This window comes from Thalassophryne amazonica, chromosome 1 (assembly GCF_902500255.1).
Source record: "Thalassophryne amazonica chromosome 1, fThaAma1.1, whole genome shotgun sequence".
NCBI classification, from domain to species: Eukaryota; Metazoa; Chordata; class Actinopteri; order Batrachoidiformes; family Batrachoididae; genus Thalassophryne; species Thalassophryne amazonica.
Window position 1 is genome coordinate 151316106 of NC_047103.1, and position 23439 is coordinate 151339544.

Sequence of the window (23439 nt, forward strand, 5' to 3'; positions counted from 1 at the left end):
AAGTGGTGTATTAAACAAAGTAACAGACCTTTTCAGGTTTATTAAATGCCAAATCCTTTGTAGGTTTATAGCGTAATGAATGATTTCACAAACACACATAAAATAATGTGTGGCGCGAGGCTCACTCTATGGTAGATGAAGGCACAAAGCGGAAATGGTACAAAAACTCTCCGCAGTGGGGGAAAAAAAGCCACAAACCGACGGTAGACCAACAGACATTATAAAGAGAACTAGACGCTGCATTGGTTGCTGATGTGCAGACATGCTGCTGCCATCACAAGGCACAGTGAAGGTTTGATTTTATAATCTTATTTTGTTTTTTTTTTATCTGTATAACATATGCGTGAAATGCCAAGTGTTCCAATACTTTTGGAAGGCACTGTATCTTAAGCTCATGATGAGTGCAAAATGAGTGTGGTATTATTACTGTTTTGTTTAAGAATGTTTCATTTTCACTGTTGCTGCACTGTGTGTCAAATCATAGTCATATCTTATATCATACTGATATGACAATATTGCAATATGATATTTTGGCCATATTGTAGGCAAAAAAAAAAGACAAATGCTAAAAAAGGCGGGGGGGGGGGGGGGGGGGGGGGTGTCTGAGGGTTTTAGCCATGCTCATGCTCCACCGAAGCCTTTACTCAAAAAAAGTCTGAAGGACCTAAATGACATGGTGAAATGCTGAAGAGCTTCACTCGTCATGTCCATGACATATTATCAGTTATCAACTTACCAATGAATATGGCTTTATACACCCTTCAGAAAACCATACACCCTTCGGCTTTCGGCTGAAGGGTGTATAAAGCCATATTCATTGGTAAAACAACTTGATAACAATTTTATCATATGCAAAGCAACGCCGTGATGAAGCCTCACGGGACATGTTCTGGCATGTCCAGGCACATCCACAATTTCTCGGATAATCACTCGATGGAAAAACCACTGACAGCTGTCTGAACGCCATTTCAAAGCCGTCCTGTGAGACCAAAACAGAGGTGTTCCTTTGTCTCGCTCCAGTAGCGAATCCATCGTGACGGGCGAAGCCTCCACTTGGCTTTCCATGACAAAATCTCTTGTTAAAAGTGACATCTGCCGGAAAATGGTTGATGTCCAGCTCTTGTGATAACCAGAGAAATGGCACACGATGGTCACGGATCCAGACAGCCATCCGTTTAGAAATGAAATGGTCGTTCAGCCTGTCGATGGCAGCTTCGGAGCGCAGCGCGCCACACAGCCGCTGGGGGCCGTCCTTAAAGCGACAGTAACACTCCTTATTCTCTACCAAGCCTGTAACATTTTCACCGAAAGCCAGATACATTTTTCTAATGGTTTCCAGCTGCCAGTCTCTAACAGTTTCTGAAAAAATTTTGATGGAAAAAAGCCCAAATCATTCCGCCATTTCCTGACAATGAAAAACCGCCGAGGGGGTGGACCACTCCTCACTCAAAGCCTGCTCACAGGCGAATGACGCAACCGACAGGTGTGGAAAAACTCACGCATGCGCATGAGGGTTCAAGCTTGTCTGATGCAATCACACGTGATTGAAATTCATATGGTTTTTGAAAAAAAATAATAAGGTCGGATACTTTTCTAATATACCTCGTACATGATATATCACAGGAGGTGTAGTGCATATACGAGGTCTGTTAGAAAAGTATCCGACCTTATTATTTTTTTAAAAAACCATATGGATTTGAATCACGTGTGATTACATCAGCCAAGCTTGAACCCTCGTGGGCATGCGAGAGTTTTTTCACGCCTGTCGGTGACGTCATTCGCCCGTGAGCACGCCTTGTGGAAGGAGTGGTCCAGCCCCCTCATTGGATTTTCATTGTCTGAAAAGTTGCTGAGAGACTGGCGCTGTGCTTGATCAAAATTTTTTCAAAAACTGTGAGGCACATCTGAGTGGACACCATTCGAGAAATTCAGCTGGTTTTCTGTGAAAATTTTAACGGCTGATGAGAGATTTTGGATTGTTTCTATTGCTGTAAGGACTTCCCACGGAGCGGGTTGTCGCGCAGTGCTCCGAGGCGGCGGCGTCATCCTGTTTCAAGCTGAAAACCTCCAAATTTAAGCCTTTGTTGACCCAGGACGTCGTGAGAGAACAGAGAACTTTCAGAAGAGGTCGGAATCAGCAGTTTATCCGGACATTCCACTGTTAAAGGAGATTTTTTAATGAAAGACATGCGGACGGATTGGCGCGTCGGCGCGGCGCACCCGCCACAGGAAAAACACCTCCGTTGGAAGCCTTAAGGACAAGTTGGAACATGCCCTGCTGTTAAACAATTTCTCAGATACTCACTCAACTAAAAGCCGCCTGGATTTTACAAATGGTTATCAACACGGAGGTGTTTTTCCTGTGGCGGGCGTGCACGTCTTTCATTAAAAAAATCTCCTTTAACAGTGGAATGTCCGGATAAACTGCTGATTCCGACCTCTTCTGAAAGTTCTCTGTTCTCTCACGACGTCCTGGGTCAACAGAGGCTTAAATTTGGAGGTTTTCAGCTTGAAACAGGATGACGACGTCGCCTCGGAGCACAGCGCGACGTCCTGCTCCGTGGGAAGTCCTTACAGCGACAGAAACAATCCAAAATCTGTCATCTGTTGGGAAAGTGTAGTGACACGGACCCACAACAGGGGGCGTAAATGAACGGACAATGAAAGAGTCGAATATGAACACTTTACTGTTGTGAATGAGCACAACCACAATACAGAGGAATGTGAAATTTTGCAAACAGTCAATCACAAGGGTGACGTGTGGGCAGGCTCGAGGATAGAAGACGTCTGTCCTGAGAAGAACCGGAACCACACGATTTCCTCCGCCACCGAACCCGGAGAATACTGGAGCCGCCAAGTCCCGAGTCCCCAGGTGGCCACCGTCTCCGAATGTCGGATCTGGTACTGCTGGCAAGAAGCAGAAACAACAAGATGTGGGTGTGTGCACACCCAGTAACAGCAATGGTGGAGATTCCACCTCCACCTCTCATCCACACTCGTGCAGCTCCTGTCACACAGCACTTATCTGGTGGGGTGTAAAGCGAAGCTGTCGCCGGTCACGCCAATCTCCAGATAGTGCACTCCACAGGAAAAAACAGCTGCAAAAAATGAGTTTACTAGACACAGTTATTTATACGGCTGAGATTGTTACCTTCACAGGTCGATGATATCTTGGCAACGAGGTGGAGATGACGTCCGGGTTTTATGGAGTAGCATGATGAAGTGTTGATGGGTGACAGCTGTCATGAGATGATGAGTGACAGCTGTCACCCCCGGCTGTGTCCGTGGCGGCAGCGCCCTCTCGTGCCTGAAGCCCGCACTCCAGGCAGGGCGCCATCTGGTGGTGGTGGGCCAGCAGTACCTCCTCTTCAGGCGGCCCACACAACATCATCAGCCGTTAAAGTTTTCACAGAAAACCAGCTGAATTTCTCGAATGCTGTCCACTCGGATGTGCCTCACAGTTTTTGAAAAAATTTTGATCAAGCACAGCGCCAGTCTCTCAGCAACTTCTCAGACAGTGAAAATCCGACGAGGGGGCTGGACCACTCCTTCCACAAGGCGTGCTCACAGGCGAATGACATCAGCGACAGGCGTAAAAAAACTCACGCATGCGCACGAGGGTTCAAGCTTGGCTGATGTAATCACACGCGATTCAAATCCATATAGTTTTTAAAAAAAATAAAATTGTCGGTTTCTTTTCTAATAGACCTTGTACATGACTGCAGATCAAGACATCTCCAGTTTGAATCTGGTTACTGCCTGTGATAAACAGATCAGGAAATGATGAAATTATTTTATTTAGCCCTAAACGCTTAGCAGTGTATCATAAATTATTTAATATTTTTGCAGCATTTTGGTGTTATTATTATTTCTTCAAGGAACTGAGCACTCTCATGGAGGATGCCATGTTGCACCACCATATTGATACAGTTGCCCAAAAGGGGCATACTCAGTCCGCCTTTTGCATGAAGAAAACAAGAAGAATAATTAGTGGTTGCTCACCTACACACTGTCAATGGCAGTGGTGTCCAAAGAGTTCCAGAAAGGGCCAAGAGGTTGCAGGTTTTCTTTGCAACCACTGACTTCAGCACGTGATTTCACTGATTAACATCACTTTGAGCAGATGGGATGAGTTCATCAGTGAAATCACCTGCTGGAGTCAGTGGATGCAAAGAAAACCTGCACCCTCTTGGCCCTTTCTGGAATACCTTGGACACCACTGGTCTACAGGTTGCTAGTGCAGGTTAACAAGTTTGAGAGCTCTTACTTTTGTGAAATGGTGGATCATTACATATTACAAGAGAGGGCAGGGGAGCATGAGTCCCTGTCATCAAAGAGGTGAAAATATGAAGGGAAAGAAGATTAGGGTTGGCGGTTGCATAATGCAGTCTGATGCCTCACCACTAGATGCCACTAAATCCTACACACAATAGCTTTAAACGAATGCAGACTTTGATCAGCAGAGCATCGTGTTGGCTTCTCTGACACGTTAGACATTGAAAATACTTGTGATGGTAACTTTTGTTTCCATTTGTCTTTAAATCCCACAATCACTGGTTCTCTCCTTAATGTCAAATTGTAGCTGTTTTTAATGTGGAAACAGGCTGAGGCATACTGTATCTGAAAGCAGCATCAATCAGCAGCTTACAGTTTAATTTCTGTAGAAATTATGTAATACTGGTAGAGGTACTGGTCTTCACCCGGGTGAAGAGTAGTTCCAAAATTGTCAGTGTTTTTTCATTCAAATATGAATAAGCACACCGTTGCAATCTGTGCATCAACGCTGTGGTTTTAGGCTGTGAATAAATTACAACACTCACAGACTGCTCTTGTTCAGTCTTTTAAAAGTGCTTTATGATTGTGCTAAATTGATCAAACTTGTGCTGTTTACCAAGCATTAAGATTGTACATTTTGACTTTTTATTTTCATTTTATTGTTTCACCTTCTGTATTGTATAGACAGAGTAAATGATGCCATTATTCCGCACACTGCGATACGGTAGGTGGCAGTATGCACCTCTAAAGCTTGTTTGCAATCTGCTAACAAAGACAAAGAAGTATTTTTCTATTTATTATTAATTAATAAGTGTTAAGTTTATTTGCAGACTGGTGCTGATGGAAAATATTGGTAATGATTTCTTCTCTATGCTACAAGAGGAGACATGACATTGGCAACTATAATGAACTCTCGCTGCTCATGAGATGTTAGTGAGACCAAGATAATCATGGAGACACATAACAGAAATAAATCAGCCGACGCTTGACAGTGGCACAAAGTTTCAACTCGAAAAGACCCAATCTAGGATGTCCCAGTAATAATCCATGCATTGTTGGAGTTTGGCAGGGATTGGACCCGTTTCATCAGAGTTGTTGGCAGAATAATGTTGGATGGCAACAAGCATGTGTTGCAACAAGCAACAGCACAAATTATAGGTAGGGTGACTTGTCATGTGGGTGTGTGGTATCATGTCCTCAAACTATGGTGTCACATTTCAAGACACCCCCAGGTGTTTATATGAACCCCTCAATAAATTATGCATTACCAAGGACTGGGCCCTGGTCATTGCGGCTATCCAGGCAGACAACCAGTCCATCCCGACCTGTCAAAAGTAACCATCTATCTGCATCATAGAGGTCAAACCGCGGGCATTCCCTTGGCCTTTTCCAGCTGCTTTGGTTCTCAACAATGGATCATACCTCAGCTAGGTCTTCGTAAGTAACCACTTGTTTGACACAAAATCATTCCAGCAGTCCCCAAAGATCCACCAAAGAGACCTAGTTCCAAAGACATCCAGTCACTGGTTAGCATCCAAGTTTCACAACCACAGAGTAAGACAGAAAGCACCAGGACCATAAAGACTTGGACCTCTTCATTCTCTTGCAAAGGTATCAGAATCCCCTAAGTTTCACCACATACACCTCTGATGGCCACAAAGTCACTGAAAGCATGGATCTTCATCTTGAACCAGGACAACACAATCCAAGACACTCTGACTCCTGGTCCAACTTCTCAAATGCTGCAATCAGAGCAAAGAGCAAAGATCACAGCACTGTCCACAAAGTCAAGATCAGTAAACCATTCCTTTCCAACAAATGCACCTACACCACTGGTTTCCACAACCCTACCCAACACTCAATCCATACAGTGTAGGAGCCAGAACACAACCTTGAGGAACACACAGCCCTGATACACACATTACCTGTGTAAGGGTGACCTATAATGTCCAATAACACATTGTGAACCACATGAAAGTTCAGCAATTCCCAGAAAGACCAGATTTTATGAAGATCAGCTGTGGTAATGTATAAAAATTCACATCTCACCTTGTGAAATATTGCAATTTCCTGACTCCTCTCATTTTTGAAGCTTCACCACAGTCATATTTTACATTTGACTCTGGAGTCCAGACCACACACCCCTCAAAAAATAAATACATTTAAAAAAAACAACAATATCAACTGTTATATTTATTTAGTTTTTATTAAAGTAGCACGTAACAGGTGCTGGGGAGGGGCATGACCCCATGTCTCCCCATAAACACACGACCTCTGAAACTACAACCGTTTTTACTGGTTTTTGAGGAGTGGTACTCCCAATCTAACCAACAAACACAACCTATCTGAGCAGTGGTGTCCAAAGACATTCCAGAAAGGGCCAAGCGGGTGCAGGTTTTCTTTGCAGCCACTGACTCCAGCAGGTGTTTTCACTGACAAACTCATCCCATCTGCTCAAAGTGATGTTAATCACCTGCTGTGATAAAGGGTAAGGTCAGCATTCTTATGAGATCTCTGTGGTCATTTTCAACATGCGCGGAACTCCGCTCCTATTTCCATGACAAAAACTCCTGTAACAGTGGAATGTGCTGTTCATTTCTAAACTGGACGCTGTCTTGATCCGGTATGTCATCTGACTAGCACAGGAATTGTGAAAAGACGTGGACATCAGCACTTTTTCGGCACACTGAGACAGACATGCGGAGGAGTTCCGCGCATCGCGGTGGAGCCGCATGGTGCAAAGCAACGCCGTGATGAAGCCTCACAGGACATGTTGGGGCATGTCCAGCTCATGCTCAATTTCTCGGATAATCACACGACTGAAAAGCAACTGACAGCCGTCTGAAATCCACCTGAAAGCTGTCCTGTGAGACCAACATGGAGGTGATTTTGTGCCGCGTAATGAACGGCTCCGTGGCGCGTCCCTCCGCTTTTCTTTCCATAAAAAAACTCCTGTAACAGTGGAATGTGCCGAAAAAGTGCTGATGTCCACGCCTTCTGCCTTTTTGTGAAAGTCAGACGACGTCCCGGATCAACAAAGCCTTCACGTTGGAAATGATCTGGTTGTTTCAGCGGGGTTTGAGCCTGTCGATCGGCGCTCGGAGTGCGGCGCGCTCTCAGCAGTTGTGGGCGGTCTTTAAACCGTCTGGATCACTCCTTAATCTGTGTAATCCCCATAACATCGTCCCTGAAAGCCATATTAATTTTCCGAACGGTGTCCACCTGGAGGTCTCTCAGTTTCTGGAAAAAAATTGATGCACCAAAGCTCCAAATCATTCAGACATTTATTCGCAATAAAAATCCGACGAGAGGGGTGGACCACTGCTCACACAAAACCTGCTCACAGGCGAATGACGCAACCGACAGGCGTGAAAAAACTCACGCATGCGCACGAAGGTTCAAGCTTGGCTGATGCAATCACACGTGATTCAAATCCATATGGTTTTTGAAAAAAATATACTCAACAAAAATATAAACCCAACACTTTTGGTTTTGCTCCCATTTTGTATGAGATGAACTCAAAGATCTAAAACTTTTTCCACATACACAATATCACCATTTCCCTCAAATATTGTTCACAAACCAGTCGAAATCTGTGATAGTGAGCACTTCTCCTTTGCTGTGATAATCCACCCACCTCACAGGTGTGCCATATCAAGATACTGATTAGACACCATGATTAGTGCACAGGTGTGCCTTAGACTGTCCACAATAAAAGGCCACTCTGAAAGGTGCAGTTTTGTTTTACTGGGGGGGGATACCAGTCAGTATCTGGTGGGACCACCATTTGCCTCATGCAGTGCAACACATCTCCTTTGCATCATCCGTGAAGAGAACACCTCTCCAATGTGCCAAATGCCAGCAAATGTGAGCATTTGCCCACTCAAGTCGGTTACGACGATGAACTGGAGTCAGGTCGAGACCCCGATGAGGACGACGAGCATGCAGATGAGCTTCCCTGAGACGGTTTCTGACAGTTTGTGCAGAAATTCTTTGGTTATGCAAACCGATTGTTCCAGCAGCTGTCCGAGTGGCTGGTCTCAGACAATCTTGGAGGTGAACATGCTGGATGTGGAGGTCCTGGGCTGGTGTGGTTACACGTGGTCTGCGGTTGTGAGGCTGGTTGGATGTACTGCCAAATTCTCTGAGACGCCTTTGGAGACGGCTTATGGTAGAGAAATGAACATTCAATACACGAGCAACAGCTCTGGGAGACATTCCTGCTGTCAGCATGCCAATTGCACGCTCCCTCAAATCTTGCGACATCTGTGGCATTGTGCTGTGTGATAAAACTGCACCTTTCAGAGTGGCCTTTTATTGTGGGCAGTCTAAGGCACACCTGTGCACTAATCATGGTGTCTAATCAGCATCTTGGTATGGCACACCTGTGAGGTGGGATGGATTATCTCAGCAAAGGAGAGGTGCTCACTATCACAGATTTCGACTGGTTTGTGAACAATATTTGAGGGAAATGGTGATATTGTGTATGTGGAAAAAGTTTTAGATCTTTGAGTTCATCTCATACAAAATGGGAGCAAAACCAAAAGTGTTGCATTTATATTTTTGTTGAGTATATATATAAATAAAATGCAAAACTGAAGGCTAACTGCAAAGCTAATAGAACTAAAACTAAAACTAACAGAATGTAAAATTAAGTGAAAGTTAACCAAAGATAAAGTTAAACTTTACAACAAATTCCAAGCTGCCTTGGTCTAAAATCTAAAACTGAGTAAAATGTAAGATTAAGACTAGGCGAATACAAAGCTAACCTGAATTTAAGGCATGTTCACTTACACGCTGTGCACATTCCTGAATCTTTACCAAAAATGACATGCAGATGTGTTGGGTAGTATCCACTTATACATATGTCTAATTAGCACAGGTCTGGAAAAAAAATGACACTTTCTCTCTAGTTTCAGCTTTCAGTTGTTCCTTCAAAAATACTTTTGTAATTAATCCCTTTTAGGCCCTTTTTGTATTTTTCAAAGCAGAAATACACAAAAAACATGACCTTGCAGTGCTTTTTGAAGGCTTTTTGGTGCCAGTTTGTTAACATTTACACTTTTCAGGATCTGTTAAATCCCAGAACTTTGAAAATTTACAAGCATCTGTTGACGCAGGCTTGAACATTTCTTGTATTTTAGCCATATTTTTAGTATTGTGTAAAAAAAAAAAAAAAAAAAGAAAAAAAAAAAAGAAAAAAAAAAAGCTCCACTTTTCACTTGTTTCTAATTTGATGAAATTAAGTATGATTCATAAGTTGGCAGTCACTGCAGAGATGAAGTGCATGACTGTGCAACAAAAGCCAAGATGCAACGGTGCATAAAATGACCCATTACTGCACTCCACAAGTGCATATCTTTACACTGCCAGGAACATATTGATCCAAAGTGTCATACCAGAACCAAGGTGGTCCCACACAAAGTGCAAGCAGATTGTGTAACATCCATCAACATCTCCAAAAATTACCTGGCTCAGCTCCAAGTGCCGGTCAAGTAAAACTTCAATGTGCACCTTCACAGGTGAAATCATAAATATATCAAAGTATTCCAGAGTTTATGGCATTGATGTCACCAGAGCAGAATGCCATGAGAAAGCCCGACAAGTTCTTTATTTGCTTGGTGCAAAAATGATGATTCACAGTGAAGCAGGCAGAAGTTAAAGACCACATGGCACCAGGATAAAATCCCTTTTCCCAGGTGTTATTATCCTCATTAATATCACTGAGTGGCCCCTCTGCACCAACAGGGTCAATTTAATTCAAATATCATTGCATTTATTTCTACATGTGTTTCACAGTCATAGGAGATGACTGAGGTCCATCACGAAGTTTGTCTTCGGTCTCAGATGAGATTTTGTTGCTCTATTTGACACGTAATTTGTAATTACACCTTCTGAGCCAGACACTATTATTTTCTCATTACCGTTTCAGCCCAAATTGTTTCCTGATGACGTTACTGATTAAATCTAGGAGCCACTTATTTAATTATATGCTGCTTGTAAAGTCTGCTTGTATGATGGATTTAAATCTATTGCATTAGGATATTAGTTTGTAGTCTATCACCCCACTTGGTTGTGGTTAGTTAGTGAAGTAGTACAATGAGATATTTTCATTAAATAAACATTCAAGTCTCATGATTTAATCACATTATGTTATGTGTACTGATGTGTTACATACGGCGCATCTGCAAAATATTCACAGCGCTTCACTTTTTCCACATTTTTTGATGTTACAGCCTTATTCCAAAATGGAGTAAATTATTTTTTCCATCAAAATTCTACTCACAACACCCCATAATGACATGATTTTTTTTTTTTTTGCAAATTTATTAAAAATAAAAACCTAAGAAATCACATATAAATAAGTATTCACAGGTGTGTGTGTGTGTGTGTGTGTGTGTGTGTGTCTTTCTAAATCATGTCCAATCAACTGAACTTACTCCAGGTGGACTCCAAAAAAAATAATTTCATCCATTTTAGAATAAGGCTGTAACATAAAATGTGGAAAAAGTGCAGCACTGTGAATACTTTCCGGATGCACTGTAAATGATGCTTGTACAGCTTTAAAGCATTACAATATTAGGATAATCATACTTAACTGGTAAAACTGTTTTCTGTATTTTTATCCATCTGGATATATTAATGCAAGATATTTCCTTTTTATAAATATATAAAATGTTTAAATGTTTCCTGTCTATTTTAAGAAGTTATCAATAACAATGAAATGTCACCAATATGAATTGCAAAAGTGGACTAATTTACATTTAATTTACATCCAAATCATTTGAGTATAATTTGAGTAAAGTTTGTTCCGCGACTCCTCCCAGGACTTCGGCAGATTCCCACCAAACTGGGTATGGGGACAAAGGGGAATCTCAAGATTCTTGTTAATGGGTTTGTTATGACAAAAGTCAAGGTCAATGGGTCAAAGGTCAAAGTTTTATCGCCTCCCACCCCCACACACTCTCACTGTCGACCAAATTTGGCACACATATGTAATTGGTTTCTGGAACTTGGCACATATGTGTAGGTCAGTGTTGCCACAGTTACTTTGAAAAAGTAATCCAATTAGTGATTACTGATTACTCCTTGAAAAAGTAACTTAGTTACTTTACTCAATTGTAAAAGTAACTAAGTTAGATTACTAGTTACTTTTTTAGTTAGTTTCTGTCGACAACAACCCTCTGCCACTTCAACATGACAATAATACCTGTTTTGCTAAAGCTCACTTTATAGTCACCCTTTCTTGACTTCAATGAAAATAAATACTTGTTTTATAAAAAGTAAAATAAAGACCCCTTTCTTGACCTCATATTTAACTGTTGACAGCACTGTAACAGTAAAACTTGCAATTTCTAACCTACATTGTTTATAAATGTAACTATTAAATTCTTTCTAACACTTTTCTAACATTTAAATTCTCTCTAAACATTTTATTTGTCAAAATTATTATTATTATTATTATTATTATTATAAGTAGTATTAGTAGTTGTAGTAAAAAAAAGGCTTCAAAACTGGACCTTTAATCTAGGGTGTTGTGGTGGGGGGGGGGGGGGCACATCCTTGCCACACGCTCCCATTCCATCTGGATTTGCCCCTGCTTTGGCATTTGAGCACAAAGAATGGATAACATTTATTTATGCAGAAAACGTGACCAGATTTACAGGTAAGAAAGTTTTATTGCATTTTTACATCATGCGGTCCTCAGAAAGAGAGTTTAGGTGCATTTGAGTGGAAAATAGTGTTAGTTGTTGACGCATCGCGGAGGATCAGCTGTTTTTAGCGAGCAGATACGGAGTGGCTCAGCTCAGAATTCTAAATAAAGAAGAAAAAAAAAAAAAGCATAAAAATGTCTTTGTAAAGCTCAGTGCAGGTGTGCTGTTGTCACCGTGCTTTAAGAGGTGAGGATGAGTCGTAGCTGCTGCAGAAAACCGCGGCTGAAAAGCTCACAGCTCGCTTAAAGTGGGCAGTTCAGTCGAACCCCGACCTCCTGCAAACGGACCAAGTTTAATGCTGCTATCGACCCACAATGCAAAAATAATAGTAACACACAGCGACTTGGAGAAGTAACTTTAATCTGATTACTGATTTGGAAAGATTAACGCGTTAGATTACTTGTTACTAAAAAAAGTGGTTAGAATAGAGTAATGCGTTACGGGCATCACTGGTGTGGGTTGGTTCTGAAAGTGCCCAGGTGAAGAGGTTTACCAAAGGTCAGTCATTGGGGTTAACGGTCATTCAGGTCAAACTAAGTCCCTTAGTCCCAGCAGATCGATGTAGATCTGCATGTTGATCTCACACACGTTTTACATCAGATGTCCCTCCTGACGCAACTCCACATTACATGGAGAATGGGCCAAGGTGGCCTTAAACCGGGAACCTTCTGCACCGGAAACAAGCACACTTAACTGCTTGGGCACCACCTCTGTCCAAAGGTCAAGCCAACAGTCAAAATTTAACTTATTCATTCCAATTTTCAACAAACTTGGCACAGATATGGAGATGGACTCCGGAACTGCTAAGCATGCTCAAATTTCAAAAAAATTCAATCACTGCCAAGATCATGTCTGTTTGCTGTCTTAATCATCAAATGTCCTTTTGGTGATTTTGACTACATCATTAAAGGTTGGCACAGAAATTACCCTTAACCCTTAAGGTTAAAGAATCTATGCAACAGTCAAAGAATTTGATTTTCAACCTGATTTGGACCAAACGTGGCACACACTTAGATGGATTCCAGATGTTCCTTGGCAATGTCAGCCACAGGTCAATCATTTCAGTGAAGACAAGAGTCACTGGGGTCAAATGGTCTTTATGCCCAGTGGTACTATTCCAGAGTAAAGGAAACACAAATGCTCTTTATGTTTAAAATTAAGAAATTTATTGTCAACAAAAATATTCTCCACTCCACTAAACCTCTACAATGGCACTGCTGTGGCATTTTTATTTCCTCTTGTAAAAATGTAATGTCAAACACAAATCGGCTGAGTCAGACCGACAGTGTTTCCTGTCTGCAAAAAAAAAAAAAAAAAAAAAAAAAAATCAGTAAAAAGCCACAGTCCTGTGCATTATTTATCAGTAGATACATTTTGCCAAAATGCCACAGTGGCTGGAGACAGCTAATTACAAATATATGTCAGCCTGCATAACCTTTAGCCCATCTGATACAGATTACATTTCAGTATATTCCTGATTCATGCTGTGTTTGGGTGGATGGCAACTGAACAAAAAACAAGAAAAAAAAAAAAAACCTGACGGTAATGTTTCCAACTGCTTTAGGACAAACTAACATTTACATCCTTAAAACCAAAAAACCCATAAAACCTAGTTTTAAAAGCCAAGCTCACTTTTTGTAAACAGGAGTCCTCTGTTAACACATTGCTTCATTTGAAAGAAATCCTTAAAAAACCCAAAACAAATTTTTGCCTTCCTAAACTAATAAAAAAAAACCTATAATTTCTTCCTTCCTGAACTTTTTGTTTAAAAATTAGATTAAGGAATGAATAACCTGGAAAGGGGCAACCTTGCTTGAAATTACAAAAACTCACTGTACCCTCAAAAGTGCAGCCTACTGACCACCTTTAGTCATCATCAGAATCTCAGTGGCAGAATAATAAACATGCACGAACTTAGTGAATCGAGTTTCAATCAATCGGAAAACTCTTCTGCAGCACCAAAACCATCAATGAAATATGTTGATTTTGACCAAATTCATTCTTGGTGGGCCTGAAGGTTAACTTAACCACACTGGGTATTTTAGAGGCATGATGCATTAGTCCTTCCGCACCATGTACTCACCAATGTCGGGCAGTCAGAGCCCTCTTATCTCTAATATATCTCTTTATATCAACCCTGCAGCCATCCTGGGAGTAGCTCCAGTCTGTTTGTTTACTGCTGATGCCATGTGTGGATCACCATTCATATGTCCTTCCTACACTAGAGCAGTGAACTGACTGAGGTTTCAGCCAAGGACAAAATGATTTGACATCAAGAAAAATCAGTTAAAAGTCAAGGTCACAGGCAAAGGTCAAATTCTGGCACCAGTGAGGAGATATTCAATCTGGTTCATATTCAACAGTAATATAAAGTCAGATATATTTTTATTGGTCACAAGACCGTTGACCTTTCGGTGACTTTGAAAGGTCAAACTCAAGGTCATCAGTGTTTAATTCAAACACCCAGTGTGGACTGAATATGGTAGAAGGGTTGTGTGTTAGTCAAGGATAAAGTAAGTGCATTTTGGACCGAATTCATCAAACGTCAACACCAAATGTCAGCTGAAATGGAAATTCTGAATTTGCTTTACTCTGTGTCAAAGTTGTAAGGCGTGGGTGTCACACTCTCCAAGTTCCCTTTCTTGATTCATTTTAAGTTTGTCAACAAGCTGGACACACCTATGTCATACAGCATAATAAAACCCAAAGCAGGCATACAACATAATACCAAACCCAACGCAGGATACAACATAACATGTGGAACAATCTTCTGTGTTACGGTAGCCAAGACAGAAGTGACACTTGTTAATAATGAGTTAAACCAGCTAACATACAGTATTTTTATAAAGAAGATGGGCTTTTATCATCATTGTACAGGCAATAGACTTTGTCCTCTGCTTTTAACTCATCCTCACAGACACAATCCAACCCACAGGAACAGTGGACAGCCACAATCTGGCACCTGGGGACCAATTCCAGATTGTGAGACACTGCCTTGGTCAGGTCAATAGAAGAAATTGGAGCATGACTCTAATGTGCATGTTTTCATGGTGAGAGGAAATCCATGCAGACATGATGAGGATGTGCAAATTCCACACAGAAAAGAACTAGGCATGAGAGGAATCAAACCCCAGACCTTCTTGATGTGAGACAAGAGTGCCAACCACTGAACCACTGTGCTAACCGCAAGCTTTCCTCCCAAACTTTATTGAACAATGAACAACAAATCTGGATACTGTATCTTTAGCAAACATATACAGTAGTGTTCAGAATAATAGTAATGCTATGTGACTAAAAAGATAAATCCAGGTTTTGAGTATATTTCTTATTGTTACATGGGAAACAAGGTACCAGTAGATTCAGTAGATTCTCACAAATCCAACAAGACCAAGCATTCATGATATACACACTCTTAAGGCTATGAAATTGGGCTATTAGTAAAAAAAAGTAGAAAAGGGGGTGTTCACAGTAATCGTAGCATCTGCTGTTGACGCTACAAACTCAAAACTATTATGTTCAAACTGCTTTTTTAGCAATCCCGTGAATCACTAAACTAGTATTTAGTTGTATAACCACAGTTTTCCATGATTTCTTCACATCTGCGAGACATTAATTTTGTTGGTTTGGAACCAAGATTTTGCTCGTTTACTAGTGTGCTTGGGGTCATTGTCTTGTTGAAACACCCATTTCAAGGACATGTCCTCTTCAGCATAAGGCAACATGACCTCTTCAAGTATTTTGACATATCCAAACTGATCCATGATACCTGGTATGCGATATATAGGCCCAACACCATAGTAGGAGAAACATGCCCATATCATGATGCTTGCACCACCATGCTTCACTGTCTTCACTGTGAATTGTGGCTTGAATTCAGAGTTTGGGGGTCGTCTCACAAACTCTCTGTGGCCCTTGGACCCAAAAAGAACAATTTTACTCTCATCAGTCCACAAAATATTCCTCCATGTCTCTTTAGGCCAGTTGATGTGTTCTTTGGCAAATTGTAACCTCTTCTGCATGTCTTTTACTTAACAGAGGGACTTTGCGGGGGATTCTTGCAAATCAATTAGCTTCACACAGGCGTCTTCTAACTGTCACAGCACTTACAGTTAACTCCAGACTGTCTTTGATCATCCTGGAGCTGATCAATGGGTGAGCCTTTGTCATTCTGGTTATTCTTCTATCCATTTTGATGGATGTTTTCTGTTTTCTTCCACGCGTCTGTTTTTTTTTTTTTTTTGTCCATTTTAAAGCATTGGAGATCATTGTAGATGAACAGCCCATAATTTTTTCACACCTGCGTATGTTTTCCCCTCTCCAACTTTTTAATCAAACTACGCTGTTCTTCTGAACAATGTCTTGAACATCCCATTTTCCTCAGGCTTTCAAAGAGAAAAGCACGTTCAACAGGTGCTAGCTTCATCCTTAAATAGGGGACACCTGATTCACACCTGTTTGTTCCACAAAATTGACGAACTCACTGACTGAATGCCACACTACTATTATTGTGAACACCCCCTTTTCTACTTTTTTTACTAATAGCCCAATTTCATAGCCTTAAGAGTGTGCATATCATGAATGCTTGGTCTTGTTGGATTTATGAGAATCTACTGAATCTACTGGTACTTTGTTTCCCATGTAACAATAAGAAATATACTCAAAACCTGGATTAATCTTTTAGTCACATAGCACTACTATTATTCTGAACACTACTGTATAGTACAAGTACCATCAGTAGGTAAATAGTCACTACAGAAATCTAATAATATCACCAGGAATTTATGTTATAAGCAGTAAACTGCCATCATGCATTAACAGTTTTAATTTTAAGGCCCCTTTGATACCCATAAATTTCCTTTTCATCAATTTATGAAGGAAAAAAAAGGCTTTCTCTTATATGAGATCATTACTGTCAAAGGTAAGTAGCTCACTCGCAGTCTTGATTGCTAGCAATGTTTTAATTTGAGCTTTCTCTTATCGTGCACCTGCTTTGTGGAATGATCTCCCTGCATCAATAAAACAGTCAGATTCTGTAGAGACTTTCAAGTCCAGACTTAAGAAGCACTTATTTTCCCTTTCATATGGCTAGTATGTTACTATGCTTTATTGTTGTGTGGGCTGCTGAAGAGGAGGTACTGCTGGCCCACCACCACCAGATGGCACCCTGCTTGAAGTGCGGGCTTCAAGCAGGAGAGGGCGTCATAGCAACCGGGAGTGACAGCTGTCACTTGTCATCAGCACCAGCTGTCACTCATCCACATCACCACCACCTTAAAAACCGGACTGCAACTCCACCTCCCCGCTGAGAAATCAGCTACCTTGGAGGTAATATTCTCTGCTGTAATTAACGCTGACTAATAGTCTGAACTTCTTTGCAGCCATTTTCCTGTGGTGTTGCCATATCTGTGGGATTGGCATTTGGTGTGATCAGCGACGGCTTCACTTCACACCCCAACCAGATAAGTGGTTAGACAGGAGCTGCACGAGTGTGTGACTGGAGGTGGAGGTGCTCCCTCCCAAAAGAACACAGACTGTGGGATTACTGAGTGTGCATACTCACACTCACCTGTGCTGTTTCTGTTCTCTGTCAGCAGTACCAGGTCTGACAGCTGGAGACGGTGACCACCTGGGGACCCAGGACTTGGCAGCTCTGGTGTTCTTCAGATCCGTTGGCGGTGAGGGCCGTGTGGGATCCGGCTCGGTTCTGGACGGGCGTCTCCTATCCTCAAGCCTGCCCACACGTCACCCAACGTGTAATTGACTGTAGTTCCAAAGTGATTGTTGTCTGTATTCCGTTGTGCACAATTTACAACATTAAATTGTTACTTTTGGCTTATCCATTGTCCGTTCATTAACGCCCCCTGTTGTGGGTCCGTGTACCTACACTTTCACAACACTTTATACCCTTTTAAATTCATTTTATAAGTAAAGAGAGCGGGCCACCTTTCAATTTTATCTAAAGTCTGCGTCTTTTAGTGAAGCTTAGGGCTAGTGGCTGGCGATCACTTTAGTATTTCTTCTGTTTTTCTTGTTACTAAATGCTGATGAATTATACTGTATTTGTTGTCTTTCTGCCTCCAATTCTGTTTTTTCTCTCTCTCTCTCTCTGTTTAAAGTGAGGCTCCATCCAGAGATGGGAGTGAGTGTTTTCTTCTGCAGGCCTCCCATCCTGGACACCAGCATGGACTCGCATAATCTCCCAAAATTTCCTGTATAATTTCCTGCATTGTCTATTGTGTTGGTAGCATGGCCCAAGCAGAGGGTCACCCCTTTGAGTCTGGTCTGCTTGAGGTTTCTTCCTTAAATCATCAGAGGGAGTTTTTCCTTATCACTGTCACCTGTGAAGAGCCTTGAGGCAACTTTGTTGTGATTTGGCACTATATAAATTAAAATAAACTGAACTTGATCTAAGGCTGTAAATAAGTAAATAAAAAGAACTGAGGTGATGAACACCGACAAGTACCAGAGTACGTGTCGGATAAGTTGGACAGATCTTTCTGAGGAGGCTGAGCTCCTTCGGTGTTAGGAATTAGCTGCTGAGCACTTTCTGTGAGTCTGTGGCGTCGAGCCCCATGTGCTGGGGCAGCTGCACCACAGCCAAGGACACCAACATACTCAACGAGATCACCCAAAATGCAGACTTAGTACTGTGGGTGAAACTAGCCTGTGGAGACGGTAGCAAAGAGAAGGATGCTGGTAAATCTGTCAACAATCATAAAGAACCCCACCCGTCCATGCCATAAATTACTGCAGGGGCAAAGGAGTGCACTGAGCAGCAGGCTGTTGCTGCCCTGCTGCAGGATGGAACCCTACCGTAGATCCTCCCTTCCTGCACCCACGTGACTGTACAATTCTGCACTGTAATTCATTTATCCACTACACTGCACAGTCATGCCACGTATAGTTTCCCATTGCCCTCAATTTGTTCTTACTGTATTTATTGTATGAGGAGGGATTGAGAAGTTTTGAGCCTGTCCCAGAAGAAGTAGGGCGTGGTTCTCCATGCTGTGCATTCTTAGAAACCAACGCTTCTCAACATTTCACCCAGTGAATCAAACCTTCACACATTTCTCAAGAAATGTTAGTTTCTCAGAAGGCAAATGCTGGAGAACCACACCCTACTTTATCTGGGTCTGGCTCAAAATGTCTCAATCGCCCCTCGTATTTAATTCATTTTTATTTCATTTTATAGCAAATTGCAGTTATTCAACTTATTATTTTTCTATGTATATTTTTTTTACTGTGTTCTTATGTAATTTTTCCTGTGAGCTGCTGGAACACCCAAATTTCACTTTTCAGATTAATAAAGTGTTATCTTTTAACTGTGTAAGTGTGTGTGAATGAGGTATGTGCTGTGATCTTACCACTAGGGGCAGCGTGCAGATGATGAAGATGATGGTCATGACAACCAGCAGGATGAGATGCTCCACCTCCTCAGCCATGGACATGGCCCTGCGGTCACTCTTGGATCTTGTGGTCACCATCACTGATCCACTCCTCTTCCGACGCTGATACATCCTGAACAGGTGGTACACTACAAATCCATTGCACGCCACGATAGCCAGCACCAGCACAAGCATAATGCTAGCATAGACATTGGCGTAAATCCTGTCCTCCCTGTTCATCGGGTTCATGTCAATGAAACACCATGTGCCGGGGCAGTATTGTACATATTCACCAAAACCGGTGAAAGGGAGTAGACAGAATAAAGCACACAACAAAAACACAAATGGGATTGTGATATAAGCACATTTTTTGCCGACATACTGCTTGTACTGGTAGGGATAGCCAATGGCAAAGCACCTTTCTAATGCCATCGTGAGGAGGAGTGACATGGTGGCCAGGCTGAAGAAGGTCATGCTGACACCAAAGTACGAACACACCACACGGTTTTCCGGCATCATTCCCACCAACGTGGTATTGTGAGAGTACGAAAGCTGCACTAGTGGGCTCACGAAACAAGTCCCAGCCAGGTCAGTGACCACCAGTGATGTGACGAGGACGTGAAACAAAGAACACTGACGCATGCCCCTGCCCCTTGTAGCTCTACGTCGGCTTATTTCCAGTGTCAATAAAGCAGCCACGTTGCCAAATATGCCCAGTGCAAACATAACGGCACTGATTGTGGGAGTTGTCCTGGGGTCGATGTGGTGCTTGTTGTGGCATGTGTCATTTTCTGTGTCCATCACAGCTGATGAAGGAGGGGATTCAACTTTTAAAATATGCCTGTCTTTATTCCAAAAGAGACCGTTTCAGAGGTATGTCCTTAAGTTGTCCATTGTTGTCATTCTGAATTAAAGAAAAAGAACATCATGACAATTAAATTGAATCAGAGCTGGTCGGTACATAACTTCATTGACATCATTAGCACATTCGAATGAACAGCTGAACAGTTTTACTTTTCATGAATAAAGACAGAGTAAAATTCAATGAAAATATTCAATTGATAATTGCTAGCAAATGTTATTTCAGTTATTCTTTTAGAAAAAACTAATATATGCAGGTAAAATTTACTTAAGAATTCCCCTTGTAAAATTTACTTGGAATTTCTGAGTGAAAAAACTTGCCTAGGTTTTTTCAAGTAAATATTACTCCAATTTTTTTCAGTGTAGAAAGCTTGAAGGACAATGTTCTAAAAGCATAGAACACAATAAAAGGGGCAGGGACCATCTGGCAACTTAAACCAAAAAGGTTAATGTTTAAACTTTTTTGGGTTTAGTTGCCAGAAAAAGCAAAGTATATCAATCCAGTCCTTCCACATGGCAGAACAGACTCTTTTCCCTTGGCTGTGGCAGTAACTTACAATAGACTGGCATCCCATCCAGCGGGAGTCAAAGGCTCACACCTGTGCTACCACATCTGGGAATAAACACTGACACCAAGACATATACCTATTCTTGGGCAGGCTGTCATTTTTTATGTTGACTGTGTTTTTGATTTCATCTTTGGGAAGCGTGTCTATATGGGCCACAATGCCTGAGTTGGACTGACCGTGTCATCCACCCAAAGTCCCCTCAAAGTGTTGCACAAAGGATAAGGCAGACTGTGTTGACTGAGCCCTCACCAACAGCCTTTCTGGACTCCCAAATCTGGTTGCAAGTGGTGCACAGCACTGCAGTGGACTTGATGGAAAGGGAAGTTAACCTGCAGTGACACCTAACTAGTCTAGTGGTGCCATTCTTTGACCAACATTCTACTGGCATGATTGGGAAACAGTCTAAATTAGATTCACTGTCAGGCCATGCTCAGAGTGGATGGATGGATGGATGAACTGCAATGTGTTTCCAGCCCATTCTATGAGTAAAAAGAAGTGACAACTTCTACTGCCACTGTTTTCCAAGTACACCTAAAACCATGCTAAATAATGTTAATGAACAAGCGCCATCTGATTACTAATTAAACACTTTAAAATACAAAATTTAGAACCCCTTTCTCATAAAACATAAAGCCAATTAATATATTAACTAGGTAAAAATAGATTTTTTTTTTTTTTAAATTTGAGGGAATGTTGCATTTCAGTGCGGGTCCAGCATTTAGCAGTCTCTATTCACTTACTGCATCCTGACTGGCTCAACGGCATGTCTACATCATTTGTGAAGGATGACATGTTTACTTGTCTGAACTTACTGTGAAATTCTGTTTTGACTCAACATCACCAAACATGACTACACCAGTCACTTTTCATGGCTTTAATGATTACACAAAAAAGGGCAAAAAAAAAAATCCCTTCTTCTCATAATAAAAGAAAAATCTGCATATGCACAAAAAATTCCAATGCCTGACCTCCGGCAATACTAAATAAGATGTGAAACCCAGATTTGTTGCGCTTCCACAGCTTGCGCATGTCAGCACCAGCGACACTGACTCACCTCCAGCTCTGCCCTGTGCACAACGTGTCCATGCTTGCTGAAGTTTAACGCTCCAAGTAACTGAAAGGGTTCCTAAAAACACAACACACTGCCGTGAATTTATTTGTCTTCCTTTTACAAACAATTCTCACACAGCTCCAATTAGTACATTGTTCCTAGAAGGTTCCGCTTTGCATTAGACTCTGGAATAATAACACTGAAGAATCTGAAACCGATTACAATTAAAAGAAAAAAATCTATTAGACTTTTAATGTCTTTGATTTAAATAAAAAAAACAATCACTTTATTATTAATTTATAGTTATTTTATTCGTTTTTACTTACTATTTTAGTCATTGTGTTACATAGTGAATTGTAGTTACATTTGTATGAAACATTTTGTAGTTTTTCTTAACTTAATGTACTTGCCTAGTTTTTCGAATTTTGAAAGGTGCTGCTTGTATTTATATCAATTCGTCTTCTTTGAAGACAAAGGTGTTGTGCTTTTTGTGTTATCCTCGTCAATGTTTTTTAACGAATCAAATTAAATCTACTTGTGATTCTTCAAATAGTACAGACTGTATCCAAATGATGCATGCATGTGCAAAGGGAGGATATACTCCTGGAGAAGAAGGGCAATTTAACTTTAAATTAAAAAAATATGACCACCGAATTACAGAGTTGACCTAACCTTAGTAAAATGTTACGTTCTTACTTTAACAACTTGTAGCTTTCAGTGGCCTTGGCACGGAAACTTTATACTGCACATTTTCTTAAACGGAGTCTGGCTTTTCGATGAGGACGCTGCGCTCGAGACGCCAGGCGCGCGGCAGCAAGGGAAAATTATCACTACATAAGTTAAACAAGTTAAATAAATTCTCACCTGTGCTCCCCGCAGTGTTCGTGTGTATTTCCACTCCACAGCAAGTCAGTCAGTAAAGTAATTTATAGCATTTACAGCTCCCGGTTTAAATGTGAGACGCGGACGGAGGAAAGCGCGCGACCCTGTGAAGCGGGCATGAATGGGCTCGAGGCGCATAGGCGGATTCAGTGACGTCACAGGCAGGACACACCCCTCGCAGAGAATAACTAATGATACAGTAATCAGAGACACAAACACTACAAGGAGAAACACTAATTTTGCAGACACTTATCAGTTTTATTGTGTTATAAAAAAATCTGCAGGTATTTGCAGGTATTTATCGTTTTCGGTTTTTATAGACGTGTGAACATACTCAGGCTCACCTGAGGTGGAAACAGATTTGCACCCAGATCATATACAGTATGATTAACAAAACCTTTGAAAGTGCAAACTGAATACATATTTGAAAAGGATCCGCGATGCTGCACACCAGTGGCGGCACCAAGGGGGAGCTTGGGGGGGCTTAAGCCCCTCCAATAATGAGCCAAGCTCCCCCCCCCCCCCCCCAGCTCCCCCAATAATTCTGGCAATAATGTGAATAGTGACTGACATATTTGTGGATCTCAACTGCAGTTTTGTGCTTGGGCGAGATTGCATACAAACTTCATAAAGAATCACTTTTTTGTATATTGTTTACAACTAAGTTTCTCAGGCTATATCTTTTACTTACTTTTATCAAA

General features: G+C 41.4%; 1 protein-coding gene across 1 annotated transcript in view; it reads right to left on the reverse strand.

Annotated features, from left to right (window-relative positions):
- The window catches only part of ptger2a (prostaglandin E receptor 2a (subtype EP2)), a 32214-nt gene extending 9362 nt beyond the window's left edge, over window positions 1-22852 (reverse strand). Inside the window, exons 1-3 of the mRNA XM_034176228.1 lie at window positions 22721-22852; window positions 21860-21931; window positions 19355-20279 (exon numbers count right to left, since the gene is read on the reverse strand). Of these exons, the coding sequence (XP_034032119.1) occupies window positions 19355-20176 (822 nt within the window). The 5' untranslated portion in view covers window positions 20177-20279; window positions 21860-21931; window positions 22721-22852. The remainder of the gene's footprint in view (window positions 1-19354; window positions 20280-21859; window positions 21932-22720) is intronic.
- Window positions 22853-23439: the final 587 nt, after the last annotated feature.